Source organism: Pinus tabuliformis, chromosome Q (genome assembly GCF_031772625.1).
Source record: "Pinus tabuliformis cultivar Carrire ecotype Pingquan chromosome Q, CPIR1, whole genome shotgun sequence".
NCBI lineage: Eukaryota > Viridiplantae > Streptophyta > Pinopsida > Pinales > Pinaceae > Pinus > Pinus tabuliformis.
The window spans coordinates 1,149,059,796-1,149,075,384 of record NC_142296.1 but is presented as its reverse complement, the minus strand read 5'-3'; the positions used below and the strand labels follow the sequence as shown (position 1 = coordinate 1,149,075,384).

At 36.0% G+C, this 15,589-nt stretch overlaps 1 protein-coding gene and 1 pseudogene across 1 annotated transcript; one reads left to right on the top strand and one right to left on the bottom strand.

Moving 5' to 3' along the window:
- Positions 1 to 2,748: 2,748 nt before the first annotated feature.
- Positions 2,749 to 4,172, bottom strand: LOC149223675 (G-type lectin S-receptor-like serine/threonine-protein kinase At1g11330). The gene is made up of 5 exons (XM_089387969.1): positions 4,065 to 4,172; positions 3,734 to 3,893; positions 3,508 to 3,632; positions 3,208 to 3,424; positions 2,749 to 3,063 (listed from the first exon to the last, which is right to left on the bottom strand). The coding sequence occupies exons 1-5, from the start codon at positions 4,170 to 4,172 to the stop codon at positions 2,903 to 2,905; spliced, it is 771 nt and encodes a 256-aa protein (XP_089244095.1). The 3' UTR covers positions 2,749 to 2,902.
- A 1,720-nt stretch (positions 4,173 to 5,892) lies between these two features.
- On the top strand, positions 5,893 to 7,185 carry LOC149223674 (nematode resistance protein-like HSPRO2 pseudogene; annotated as a pseudogene).
- Positions 7,186 to 15,589: the final 8,404 nt, after the last annotated feature.

Sequence of the window (15,589 nt, the reverse complement as noted above, 5' to 3'; positions counted from 1 at the left end):
TGGAGATGCTGCAACCCCAAACCTCACAGCCATATAAGATAACAAGAGTGACTAAAGTTTCAAAGAGGAACTTCTTTTTATCCCACATTACAAGGTTTGCTATTTTACAATTATTTTCAAGACCAAAGTAAGCTTTCCACCCCCCATTAATCCTTTTCTCAATGCTATGGTTCCAGTTGAGCTTGTGATGAATATCAATTCCTAGGTACTTGTAAGAATACACTTCCTCCAAGTTATTATTGTCATACATAAAATTAGCATAAGTGTCCTTCTTGGATTTGATAATCATAACTTTTGTTTTGTCAGTGTTAACAGTCATACCCATGGTAGAGCAGAAATCCTTAAGAAGCCTGAGTTGCTTATTAAGATCAGATGGGCACCTTGCCAAAAGAACAATATCATCAGCATAAAGAAGAAGGATGACGACTATCCCAGCTAAGATCGTGCCATCACATCCTGCTTCCTCTAAATAGCCTTCGAGCTTATCGATGTAAATGCCAAATAGGGTAGGGGAGAGGGGGCAACCTTGTTTAACTCCGATGTTACACTTAATATCTTTCGACCACCCTTCATTTCTCTTTAGCTTGGCAATTACATTCTCCTATAACCTTATAGTAGCAGCTCTCAACTCGAGCTCTTCTAATCTATTCCAAAGGTTGTATCTAGGAACCATATCGAAAACCTTTCTAAAGTCCACAAAGCAAAAAAATAAATTGGATTTCTCATTACGACATTCCTCCGCAATGATCCTAAGCGTAACAAGGTGGTCTATTGTTGAGTGATGCCTTCTGAAACTTGCTTGGCCTTTAGCCCGCTTACCTTCACTTTCAAGCCATATGCTTAACTTCTTTTCCAAAATACTACCATATAACTTGGCTAAGAGAGGGCTGATCATAATTGTTCTATAATTAGAGGGGTTATTTGTATCCCCACTTTTAAAAATGGGGATAATGAGGCTCTCAGTCCAAGGTTTAGGGAACTCTTGCTTGACTGCTTGATTGAAAAGCTTGTGGATGTGGGGGATGAGGACAGGACCTCCAATTTTTAAGATTTCCGCTTGGTAACCTTCAATGTCCTTAGCTTTCCCATTAGCAAGGCGATTAACCCCAAACTTAATGTCTTCTAAAGAGAAAACTTCTTTCGTTGTGAGAAGGGTTTCCAAATTATCCATGACATTTGGAGACTCATAAAGCTTTTTAAGATAGGAATTCCAATCGTGAAGAGCAATTTTATTATTATCCTTAGTCTTCCTAGTTAGAATCTGCCTCCAAAATTTCTTAGGAGCTACCTTAGAGAGGTGTAAGAGATTCTCCTGTCTTTGACGGATGTACTGCCTCTTTTTCCTTTTAGTTAGGGCTTTGTATATTTTTATCTTGTCCATTTTAAGAGATTCATCAACAGCTTCCTTAATTGCTCTCCTTGCACTTTTACAATCTTTGTCATACCATGGATTGGTTTTGCTATTTCTTTTATTATTTGAAACTTCAATTGAGAACTTGTTAATAGAATATGAGAGGGTTGTAGTAAAATTATGATAGAGGTCTTCTATGTTGTCTATATTAGATAAAGGAAGCAAATTAGTTTTTAATTCATTTAGAAAGAGATCATTTTTATTTCTATCAAATATTAAGTTCTTTTGGCTATATAAGTATTATTTCTATGGGAACTCTATGCATGACAAAATTGAGAGTTATAAGTAAAGGCCTATGATCAGAGTAAGGTTCGTGGTCGTTTAAGATGTCAAAATTTATTATTTCGTTGTATAATGGGAGATCGGAAATAACGTAGTCTACCACACTGCTACCAAGTCCATGGATGCAGGTCATCTTGCTAGAATTGGGCCACTTCTTTAGACCGTTGCAAATTATGAGATCCTGAGCACTACAAAGCTTGACTAGATCCGACCCAAACAAATTATTATTAATAATAAAATTATTTATTTAATATTTTTTTTAATAGTAATCATTATATATTTTAATATTTTATTATAAATTCCTTTACTCTTAAGTAAGAGGTGTATATGTCTATCGTCTTATGTGAAGGTGTATATGCCCAATTATATAAGCCAAGCTCATTACTTTAGCGAAGTACATAAGTGAACGTAGATTCCACATGCGCTAACTATGCCAAATTTCAACGTAAGATGTGACAAGCGTTTAACAATGCCAAAATTTTAGATATTAAATACTGGGTAGAATTTTTAAGCTTAAGATAAAGCTAAAAGAGGTAGCTATGACGAGGTAGTGTTCAAATTAATCATTGTTCCTCCATAAGTTTGACTCTCCATCTCTATCATAATTGTAATAACGCCGAAGGAAGATTCTCCACCGATCTTCATCGGGCGATTCCTATTTCCACCTCCATAGCAAAGTTAATGCTATGGAGGTACCCTCTGACAGCCCGACGACCACCATCCACCATGCATCATATTTCCATCCATCATCGGTCTCCGGCATCCCTCTCCAGCTGCCCATCTGCGCCCCGGCGACCCTGCCCGCAGCTCAAATCGTATTGATTACAGATTGATCAAATCGCAGCCACCCTCAAATCGATCGTATTGATTACAGATTGATCAAATCGCAGCCACCCTCAAATCGATCGTATTGATTACAGATTGATCAAATCGTATTGATGACATATTAATCAAATACGACGAGTGGCCTCCACTCACTCAAATCATATTAATTCCCGGGAGAGCTCATTTACAGGTGGCAAGAATGCGACCACCCTCCTCCCGCCTTCAAAACCCTTCCTGCTCCGCGGCAAACAGAACAAAACCTGCAAAACCGAACAGAACATTATCTGCGAACAGCTGCAAAACCATTCTGCGAACAGCTGCAAAACCATTCTGCGAACCGAGGAGCGTTCAATTCAATACCTGGAGGAGCTGCGGCTGGCAAGGTTAGTGCCGAATTCTTGGTGAATTTTGTAATATCTTCTTGTAATAATATCTTATACGTTCATGTGTAAATTTGTTTTCCGTCGGTCGCCATTGAAGGCCTCGAGCTGTGCCCTCTATAATCTTTAAACGATTTTCCCAACTCAAAGGATTCCTTATCTCTCCTGTAGATCTCCAAAAAAATATTTGCAAGCTTCAATACAGATAATATTTGAATGCTTCAATACATGTAATTGAACCAATACAACTTTTTTTTTTAACGAACAACTTGAATCGCTAAAACCACAGCTTTAATGAGAACAGCTTACCAAACAAATGCTTGTCAAGACTGTTATTTGACATAAATTCATAAACCAGCAAGCGTTCATGCCCTCGCGTGCAACATCCAAACAAACGAACAAGATTACGGTGACGGGCGCTGCTGATGAGCCTCGCTTCTGTGAGAAACTCCTGTGCGGCTTCAGTAGTCTGATGCCTTCCATTCAGTTTTTTAATCGCAACTTCCCTCCCATCCGGAACTCTTCCCTGCTCGTCTAAATAATTAGAATCCATCTGCAAATAATCCATATAATTGAACAGACTCACAAAAGGCACTTTTGATATTATACCTTATAAACTTCACCAAATCCTCCTCTGCCAATTACATTGTTTCTTTCAAAGTTCCCGGTAGAATTTTTCAGAAACTCGTAATCGAAAACCTCAAAGCTTTCCTTAACCGCAGTTAGGTTGTCATCTGCACACAGTATTTCTCACAACGATTAAATAAGACCAAGTCAAAGAAATCCGGAAAATGTAGTTTGGATTCTGGAAGCCCTAATAGTGATGATAAATCACCTGGTCGACTGCAACTCTTCCATTGTCTACTTCGTCGACATAACAGTACGAAACACACCACCGCAACCAGCACTGCTCCGCCAATGCTGACTGACAATTTGGTCACTAGTTTTGAAAGTTGATGGCGAGGAGGGCCGAAGATGGAAAACCAAAGGGAAAGCTGATGGACGGGTTAAATAAGGGCGTCGATATGCATGAAGCTGAGAGACGGGTGGATGATTTGAGCAACCTGGCAGACAAGGGCGATGGCGTTCCTGCATGGAAAAGGACGTGGAGGAGCGAGCAGCTGGCAAGGGAGGCTTCCTGATTGGGCGGTTTAATCGCTGATTGCCAGTTGTCGTTGTCCGGAGGTCATCGTCTCTAGGTCATTGCCGCTTATAGCCAGTTGATCATAGCCTTGGTATTGCCAGTTATCGTTGCCAATAGAGCGAGGCGTCATAGAGTGTTGTCGTTGCTGCTACATAGTAGGTTGTAAATATTTAAATATATAAATTGAGTTTATTAATAATTTAATTTATATGATTAAATTAATTTTGAAATTTTGTAATGTAATATGTATAATTATTATATTAATATTGGTTAAAAATTTAATTTATATTATATAAATAAAAATTATGAGTTAATTATTAATTTAAACAACTCACCAAGTTGGAATAACCTCTGCAAGGTAGTTCCGATAACACAGTGAAGAGAACAAACTATCGAGCTCAGTTAGACAAACATGGTAGGTTAAACAATAAGAATTTAGTAGCAAAACCGAGCAAATCTCTATCGGAATGAATTGGTGAAATGAGATAATGTTTTGGCAAAGGGAAGGTTGATATGACCACCATTGGATCAAAATGAATAAATTCCAACCATTGATTAAATACCTGGGGGCTAACCATAGATTGCATGTGAAGTCATCTGGACTCGTGTAGGGGGACCAATAGATAAGCCCCATATAATCAAAGTTATACTGTGTTTATTCCATATTATGGCATGTATAATAAAGAAAAGTACTTTGGGAAACCATCAAATAATACCTGTGGTGGAACGCTAGTATAAATAATAACATAAAGTTTGTTAAGTTGGTTCAAATCACCGTTGCATACATCAAAACTATATTTCACCATTTTTAGATAGGAACTTAGGACATATAAGATATATGTCACAGAAAGGAAACACGCCTATATACATACCAAGTAAGAAACAATGTGTATCTACCAGAGGAACTTAGGTTAAAAATGGTTAAACCCTATTTTATATTTATTATATATAAAGGTGTGTGAAGAAATGTTAAAGGGCTATAAAGCCTTGTTAAAATAACTAAAGGGAAAAAACAAACATCTATGTAGTTAAGGAAGCCAGGGAAAAGAAAAGTTGAAGAAATTAAAGAAGGAATAGAACTAAATAATTAAATAACAAAAGCTTAACATAATGTTATTTTGTTGAATCTGGAAGGAAGCCAGAAAGAAAAGAAAAAAAAAAAAAAAAAAAAAGAAGTTGAAGAACTTGAAGAAGGAATAAAACTAAATAATTAGATAACAAAAGCTTAACTAATTTTATTTTCTTGAATCTGATCTTCTCTTCTATGACTAAAATTAAAGAGAGACAAAATATGGAAAAATTGAGCATCTCTCACTCAACCTCTAGATTCACTAGCATGAAAGTAGATACATTTAAGGTATTACAAATCAGCTAAAGAGTTGGGACAAATTCCTGATAAATACGATCTACATCTTAAATAAATCTCACAACTTGACTAAGAAACCATAATCTCAACAAACATATGAAAATACAACGAGAATGTACGAGTTTGAAGTAAATTTACTTTTTCGTTTCATAATAAAAAAATCCCAAAGTGACACTGACCAACCACCGTATATTTAGCTTATATCTATTCACTTTGTTAACTGGAAAAATTTATATTTATGTGTTGACATTATTTAACTCTTTTCATTATTTATGTGTTGAGTTTTTATCATCTACATAAAAAGTTTAGTTGCAACAAATAGATATGTTTTTTGTCCAGTAACGTATTATATATAGCGTTTAAAATGTATTTTAGTGTTTATTCTATTATTATGTTGTTCTTTTTAGATTATGGTATATGGAGAGCATTAGTGTCTTTACTCTCCTCGTTATATTTGCAGGAAAAAAATATGTCCTATAAAAAAATGGCATCCTATTTTGCCTTTGTTGGAGAATCCATAGAGCCCTCCCCCATGGAGTGTGCGGGTTACGAGCAGTATGTGCATCTCCCCGAGCTCAGTGCCATGTGGAAATTCAAGGAATGGCCTGGTTGGTCTAGAGAGGGGTTGGTAAAGGCTGCCTTACAGTCATTGGAGATTACTTTTCAGTTTGTTTCGTCTGTGCTCTGTGACACAAGGACTTACATTGACAAAGAGGAATGGAAGAGAAGGCTTGAATCCTTAATTAGTTCCCAGATTGAGTTGATTTCAATGATTTGTGAAAATGACAAGCAGGTTCCCACTCTTTAGTTGTCAGTAAGTAGTGGTGTTCTCTCATGGAAAGTTTTCCATGAGGTATGGCAGAGACCTGGTGCTTTACCTGTGGTTAGCAGAACAAGTGAAGAGAGCTTACTTCCTCGTTTGGGTACATGGAAAAGCGCTGAAGCTATGGTTTCTAGAATATGGCTTGCCATTGAAGGCCATATGCAGAGGACTCCCTTCACTTTAGGTCTGGGGGAACCAAATATGTCAGGTAAGCCTCTTCTTGAATATGATAGAATCTGCAAGCCAAGATATTTGCACTCTTTAAAACAACATAAACAGTTCCATAATCTAGAAGATGCCAAACTTTGCAATGTCCTCCAGATCTTTGAGGCGTGGGTATTTGTAGGCCAAGAATTGTTGCAGAGAGTATATGAAAGAATAGACTTTGGGGATTTCGTAGGAGCATCCGCAGACTGTTGGATGGTTGAAAGGATGTGGAACATGCTCACAGAAATTGTGAATTTGCTTCTAGTGATGGACCCAGATGATTTCCTTTGCCTTAAACACCAGTTGGCAATTAGTAGCACTAGTACACTTGCAGGCGCATATTGCCTTCGGTCTGCCCCCCTTAGAGACCTTACAAATGCATGCAAGGAACTAAGGCATCTGGTGCCCAAAGTCATCGGTGTTGAGGCTGATCCAAAGGGTGGACCAAGGGTCCAGGAGGCACTTATGCATTTGTTTCATTCACATGGACTGCGCTCACATAACACTTCAGGTGCTTACCATGTTGCAACAATACATGTTCTGTTGGCCTTCCAGGCAATAGAAGCAGCGGTGAAAAGGTTTTTCTTCTCATATCAGCAGCTGGTAGTAACAACCATGGGTAGCACTGAAATGAAGGGTCCATCATATCTAGGTGCTTGTGATGCCCTACGTCATATATATTTTGAACCACCTTATTTCCCTAGTGTGGATGGTGCAAAGACATTTTTGGGTTACTATTGGCACTAAAAGTTACAACTATGGTGGATGGTACACTGGAAGATCTACAGACAAATCAAGTGAAGTGTACAAGAGAAAGAATAGTGCCTTGAGTTTTTCAATGTATTACCCCAAATTCATACATACACTTTTTACATTGACAGTTTTGAGTACTATACGTAGAATTATATTGGATATAGGATTAGACTCATTTTTGTTCATCCCCATCAGTAGGACCAATCAATAGAACAGTGGTAGAAATTTGGGATTTTTTTTTTCCCTCTCCAACATGGATAGGATACTAAGGATTCATAGTGTGCAATTCCTCCTTCGTTAAATAGTGTATGAGATTGTCCAAAATTAAAAAGGTAATTATTAAAATTATTAAATTTTACGAGTTGTTTCTTTTTTTAATTTTTTAATTCTTTACCTAAATTTTATGATGGATTTAATGATATTTATATAATTCATTATAAATTTTAACATGAAATGTAGTTTAATGCTGTTATTTTTATATGTTTTTTTAAGATTTTTTTATTCAGTGTGTGAAACTGAGATAATTTTAATTTGAATTTGTTAAGTTTATTTAATGGAATGCATCATAATTTTTTTAGATTATTGAATTTATTTAATGGAATGTATCATAAAAAATTTAATGTATTAAATCTATATCATATTCAAGCTACATTCCTACCATAAATATCCACTCATTTCCAAAGTTTTGAGAAAAAATATTAGATAATGCAGTTCAGATTGACTAATAACATATAATTAGTATAGTTTTTTATCTCTACATTTATTTTACAAAGTACTCTGATACTTCTTCATACTCTACTTTAATTTTCTTGCACATGGCCTTGTGTTATTGCTTAAGATGTCATTTAATTTAACTGAATTTATGGTAAAGGTATAAATTTTGCCTTTAGTTCTTCAATACAAATTTGTTTTAATGAGATTGTAAATTTTAGTCAAATTATTTCTAGTATAGTATCATTTATAAAATACGTTGTTCTTTAATCATATAAGTTTAAATTTAGAACATTGATAATGCATATTGCTTATAATCATTGTCACTCTTAATATCTATAATTTGGCTTAACACTTATCATTTTCTTGCAGATTGACACACAATTCGCTCGCTTGTGCAGAGCCTAACCCCACAGTTTACAAAGAACAAAAACAATCATTGTAATTTTTCTTTCATGGGTGCCTGGCAACCTTTAGTGAATTGCCTTCACCTCTGCAATTTTGTTCCATATAGTTCAGATTGTTTTAATAATCAGTATTAGTAGGGCAATTACTTAGCATTTACTTTAAAAATTTTACATTTCACACATAGCTTAATAACGGGAAAAGTAAGTGGCCATAATCCACACATTTTTTCAATTTGTTTTGCTCTTTTACCGAAGTCAAATAGTTTAATTAGCAAAGGAGTAAGTGGCCCATAATTCACTCATATTTTTTACTAACCAAAGCATCTTTACTTCATTAGCATTGGGACTAGGAACTGGTGTTATTAAAGAAAGGGAGTAGCCCCTGCTTCCCTTGCGACTTTTAGACGATCCTGGGCTTGCATCTGAAATCTTTCTGAAAGCACTAAGTTTTTCATCTCCCTTTTTAGGCTCACATAGTGTAATAGGAAGGAAGTAAGTGGCCCATCAACCACACATTATTTTATTTGCAGGTAAGGAACAAACATAATGTACTGTAAGTAGACGAATTTGAAAAGGATCATCGAATATCCACATGACTACAAACTTTGTATGTTCACTATGTCACTTACACACACATTTCACTACACACACTAAGCTACTCTAAACTTTGAACAATGGGAATCAAGTGTAAAAACCCTTTGTACTTAGATTATTTAAGCATTTTTAGTCTTTTGAAGAAAAAGGAAATTTCATGAATAATTAGTGGTCATGAGTTGCATGTTTTGAAAAGATAAAGAAAATTGTTTCTTTGATTGTCTTTGTTAAGAAAGTTGTTTTCTATAAAATTTGCATTCTTCCAACTCTCTTAGCTAGGAGATTCATTGAAAAAGAAAAGTAGTGTAAATCATCTTAGGTGCATATTTGTAGTGGTTGAGAGTCGAGTCTACACACCACCAGTTTCATCTCCACTACCTTTTGTCTTAAGAAAGCCATAAAATTAACGCTTAAAGTAAAATCAACTTAGTAACTTTTTATTTACTAGGGCTCTGAAACACCAATATAGATCAGGCTAGTGTCTTGGAGTAGGAGAGTAATAAACTCTCCAAGACAACAAAACCAAACAAGTAGCTTATCTTGTGATAGATTAAATCTAGTTGTTTCATTTATACTCTGGGAAAGCTCCTCTTAAAGGAGAAGCACGAGCTCGTGTCCGAACCAGTGAGGGGATCAATCCTCCCTCGTTGGGAACGACGCCAGACACGCACGTATTACAAACGGTAAACCTCGGATTAACCATTGTCGAGGAGCCAGGGGTCACTTGTCGGTAAACCTTGGATTATTGTCAAGGAGCCGGCAAGGGGATTGAGCTTGATACTCTGCCCTTGCGTGTTGTCGGAGTGTAGACTGTTCCCCCAGGTGTACTTGTTGCTGTTGGTAACCTTAGTGACCATAATCTTTAGGATTCTACCGAGGTGACGGTGGAGGGAAGATCCCACTGTACCTGGAGCAGACGTCGGCTAGACTCACTTGGATTTTCCGGGGGGTTCACTTCACTCGAGACGGTTAAAGTGGAGGAACTTGTGCCGGTCTATTCATTAAGCAGGTTGCCGGGGTAACTGTTCCACCCGCCACTTCTGTACTGAATCCGGCGATGTTGGGTTTCATCTCCAACTAGCGCTTTCAGTCCGGAAGGCTACTGTTTGTGCTTGGTTTGATGCTCTAGATTCTTTAGGCGTGTGCTTCAAATTTGTTTGGTTCTTTAGAGACTTTAGGCAGTTTTCTTTGAGATTTTACTTTGTTTGCGTGTGCAGTAGTTAAAAGTCTTTAACTGTGGCGGAATTACCGAGACAGTCGCGTAGACTTCGGGGCCAGTCTCCTGAGATTATTTCTGTGGCCGAATTGTTGAGGACATCCCGTAGAATTCGGGGTGAGGACACAAATTGCGTCTGGGGGGCAACCTCAAGGACAGTATATACCAGTGGTACAATACATTCCTCAAGGTCAACCCCAGCCTCAATATGTACCCCAAGGTCAACCCCAGTATCAGAGCCTTGTTTTGTTCATTTGTTATTAACCTTGGAATTCCCTAGCATTGGTAATCTTCAAGCTTATTACTCTTGATATTGGGGGTTTGTTGGGGACAGGTTTTATGTCTCTCCCTTTCATCCCTATTTGAAGGGACCCATTAACGCACCATCTTATGTGTCAGTGTTAGGCAGTTCCCTTTGACCAATTCCAGCGTAGCGACTCATCACAAGTCACCCCTCGACAATAACATGGTGGCCCCACCTCCAGAAAGAATTCATATGTCATGCATGGGTTAGTCTAAATTTTTCAGAGATATTTAAGCTTATTAATGACCCAATTTATTATGATCTTAGTTATCGTACAATGTCATCTAAGATCCCCTGAATATTACTAAAAAATGAGACTTCCATGCTTAGTACGCTATGCATTGATGAAGACCATATTATTTACTCAAGCTAAATTATTTTCAATGCAATTTGTATAGGTATTTTAAGAATGAATAAGTGGGGGAGGATTAACGAGTTGGAAGTTGAAGACCTGGAAGATATGATACAATTTTCAGCAGAAGACTTAACATGGACAGAGATTGAGGGGGACCAAGTTGCAGTTATTCCATATTGTCGTCTTGATGATTTCATAAGTGGAGAGGAATCAAATGAAAGTGCACCCACCCAATTTCTTCTTAAGAATCATCGTAGTAAAAAAATAGAGGATATCAAAGTCACCAATTACTCAACATTCTTGGAGTATAGTGTGTGAGTCTCTATATGCTTTTTCAAGATATGTGTAATTTTTTCAATATGCATAAATATTATATCTAATTTGTAGTAATTTTTTTACGTACAGTTATTGGTGTTCATATGGTCCACAGTCGACAAGGAGAATTAGGAGTGCATCATCAGATCCAAAGACAACCCGCAATCGACATGAAAGTATTAAAGTTGGTTGCCAATGTCACTTCTTTGTGCGACGACTTGTGATGAGACCAGATGATGCTGTAATAATATATACTGCATGTAGACATATTGATGAATCCAATGTTATTTGTCATGGGACAGATGCAATCGGAAGGTCCATGAGATTCAATTATGCACCACATTTAAGTTGGCAAATGCGATCTAGAGTCCAACATTTCGTTAAAAGAGGTTTTAATGTTACAATGATATGGGACAAGTTCATCTCTAATGTGAAGGATGGATCTGGTGAGTTATACACAGGGATACCTCGAGATACCTACATGACAAAAAAAGATATAAGTAACATTTACAATGATATCATAAGGCTAGAGTATGTTAAAGATCAAAGTGATCCAAAGAGTGTGGAGTGCTGGTACAAGGAAAACCCAGAGAGTTTTTTCTTCTACCAAAAACAAGATCTTGTTGAAAATATCCCTTTTATCATAGGCATACAAACAAAGTGGATGTGTTCAATGATGCTGAAATACTCTCACAATAATATTATCTCAATGGATTCAACCTTTAGTACAAATAAGTACGGGGTGAGTACATATTTATCCTAAATCCGATTCATTTATTTAACCTCATATTAATGCATGTATCGTATATAAATATAATTATGCATATTTTTTGTAATGCAGTATCAATTGTACACCTTAATGGTTTTCGACGAACATCACAATGGGGTTCCAATAGCTTGGGTGATATCATCACGCAACACTATAGCTGATCTTTCTAAATGGATGTTGGCCTTACTTGCAATTGGAAACAAAGAGCGACCAGATTGGCATGTTCTTGCCTTCATCACGGATGATGCTACTGCTGAAATTGAAGCATTGAGGTGATGTGCTTATTATTTTTACAAGAGGCATAAAAAATATTGTTAATGTATAATCTCACTAAAAATTATGTTATTGCAGGTCTACGATCAAGTGCAAAGTATTATTATGTGTTTGGCATGTTCGTCGTGCATGGTTGAAAAATGTTGGAAACAAGGTCAAAGGGAGGGAAAACCAAATACGCATTTTTCGTGGATTAGGTGAAATCATGCACATGTGTAAAGATGATGAATCTGTGCGAAAGAAAGTTGAAAGCTTATTTGAAGAATTCAGTGAACAAAAAAGATTTTTGGAATATTTTAGAAATACTTGGATGTCCAACGACAAAATATGTAAGCTTCTTATTGGTGGTTATAATGACTCTATTTTTCATGTCATATGTATACTTATTAATATATAACTAATAAATTTCTTTCTACAGATATGTGGGCAAAAGCATACAGAAATTTTCCACATTCAAACCAAGATACGAACAACGCCATTGAATCTTACCATCGGTATATCAAGGAAAGGTACCTATGTGAGAAGAACAATGCATGCCACAGAAGGGTTGATTGGTTAATCTATGTTTTGTTGACAAAGGTTGTATTATTTTACAATCATATGCACCGTTTAAAAGAAGCTGGTTTTGTACGACCCAGAAAAATACAGGAACAACTGAATTCATCCAAGTGTAGAGCTAAGAAAATCCCAAATGAAGATTGTGTGCCTGATGAAAAGAGTAATGACTACTGGGTTCGTAGCCAAAATAAGGATACTCGTGACATTTGGTACAATGTCATATATAAGGGTTCTAATCTACACTTCTGCAATTGCAATTGGGCCCTAAATGGAAATATATGTAAACATGTATTGAAAGTTGAGATGTTAGTGAGTAACACTATTTTGGGTGAAAATGTAGCACCTGGTGTCACTGATCCCACGACAGAAAGGCCTAGAATTTTATTTGATTTGAATGAAACACCCATATTGGTCCCAGAAATCCAAACAGAGCTTTTTCCATGCTTTGATTCTCCTCCCAATCTGAATTATCATAATGAAACAAGCATTGATAATTTAGAGAATTTCTCATACAATGTTGAATCGACCAATGTACGACAAGATAGTGCAATCTCTGAACATGATGAGATAAAACGTGTTAACTCATCAACTCTTGAGAAATTGAGATCCATAATACCTACAAATTTGGAACAGGCATATGCATTGAACAACTTGGTAGACAAAGCATGTCAAGAATACAACAAAATGTTTTTCAATACTATAACTCCATCCAAGATCACTACCAAGAGAAAACATAGTTTCTTGAGTCCAGTAAATAAAAAGAGGCGATGTGGTCGCAAGTCAAAGTCAGGGACAGATATACTACAATTTGAAAGGGTTGGACGAGTTCATGCAAGGAAAAAAAGAATGGATGAACAATTGCAGTCATCTTCTCAAAAACAAGGAAATATGGACCACGCGCCTGAGATAATTCAAGATTCTATTATACCCAGTATTGGTATGGAAATGTCATGCTATGCATTGTTTTACGTTAAATGCGATATATTATCATGTTCAACACATTTGCATGACTATACAAACTATTTTTATTGTTACAGCTGAGGGACCCACATCTCACGCCATTCCAAGTTGTCGAATTCGTTTATTCGATGAACATGCTACCGAAAAAAGATCTAGCATTGGGGACACTGCTTCAGCGATTAACACCGCAATATCCTCCCCAAGGGTGCCCCCCCCTATTGTTGAACCAATTAAGATGTATCATCGCCCACACCCACCACCTCTTTCCTCCACAAATTCTTCCATGCCTATAACCACCTCTGTAATACCTTCCCAATGCTCACCCCTACCCTTCAATCATCCACCATTCTCATTTTTTCAATCGTCCACCCTTAACATTCCAATTCCCCCCCCTAGGTCAATCCCCCGGCCTAGAGTGCTTCCCAGTATTGTACAACCGGTGGGGGTGTATCGTCGCCCGCACCCACTACCTTTTCCATATTTCACATCCACCATGCCTTTATCCAGCGCCCCTGAACCATGCCTATATCCGTCACCAAGTGCTCCGCCATCTACCCAGGAAGGGTTGTCTTCTCCATTGCCTCAAATCCTCACGGTGAGAATGAGTATTTGATCAAAATATCAACATGAATTAATGAAATTGATTATATGCCTTTCAATTTTTACAACTAATTGATTATTGTACTTTTTTGCAGAGACATCAATTTGGAAATCCACCTGGGAGTGCCTCATGGGACGAGGGTGACTTAGAGACCCATATGGTAGATCGATCATGATGTTGTTTTTCTATTATGTCATTGATGGGCATGAGATTCCATTATTTATGTTGGAAATGAAGTTCTATTTTGTAAAAAAAGAAACATGTATAGTTGGACCTATTTTGAATAAAAAATACATAAATTTATATTTGTGTTTATGACAACATCTCCATTGAATTTTAAATCCTTATGTGGATCCGATGTTATATTCTATCAATGTTACATTACTTTTTGATGAATAGTTGTAACGGATTTTGTTTTTATTAGTTACAAATTATCAAGTTTATAAGTTAAGTTAGAAATTATCCAATTCTTTAAGGTTTACCAAAATTCTTTGTGATCAAAGCCAAGGTTAATCTTCCATGCCAAGGTTTAAGTTAAAATTCAAACCTTATTTATTTAAGTTTTAATTAATTTCAAAGTTGGTAATAATTATATTGGGTTGTAATTAAGTTTTAATTAATTTCAAAGTTGGTAAATATTAGCTTTAATTTTAAAGTTGGTAATAGTTATATTAGGTTGTAATAACAAGCTAGGATTATTTCATTTATCCACTAAAAAATAAAGAGCCACTAAAATTAAGGGGAAAGTGATTGAAACTGTAATGAGATGAGATGAAATAATTTTTAATTTGGATTGAATATTGAATATTTAATCTATTATAAAACTTTCTGGTATGTAATTGAAAAATAATTGTTTAATGGTGAATAGTGTGTTAAATGTTTCTAATATCAGGGTGTTGAAAGATAATCAAGTCGATTGTTAATTTTCTATGTCAAAGTTTAAGTTAAAATTCAAACCTCATTTATTTAAGTTTTAATTAATTTCAAAATTTAGGTTGTAATCACCAAGTTTGTTAGGAATAACAAGTTAAGATTACTTCAAATAGCCACTAAAAATTAAGAGTCACTAAAATTAAGAGGAAAGTGAATGAAATTGTAATGAGATGAGATGAAATAACTTTTAATTTGTGTTGAATATTAAATATTTTATCTATTATAAATCTTTTTGGGATGCATTCGAAGAGGAATTGGTTTGGGCCACACCATGGTTGAGCTTATTGTTGTAATGAATATTTTTATTATATTAAAGATAAAAAAAAATATGTAAATAATTTATGCTATTAAAAAATATATGTTTATAAGTAAGATATTAACTTTACATAATAATAAATTATG

Excerpts from the sequence above, each read along its gene's own strand:
- LOC149223675 (XM_089387969.1), bottom strand. The coding sequence starts at position 4,172 with ATGACGCCTCGCTCTATTGGCAACGATAACTGGCAATACCAAGGCTAT. Across the intron at positions 3,425-3,507 it reads GATTTGGTGAAGTTTATAAG|GGAAGAGTTCCGGATGGGAG; the intron begins GTATAATATCAA and ends TTAGACGAGCAG. Across the intron at positions 3,064-3,207 it reads TCTTGACAAGCATTTGTTTG|GAGAGATAAGGAATCCTTTG; the intron begins GTAAGCTGTTCT and ends GGAGATCTACAG.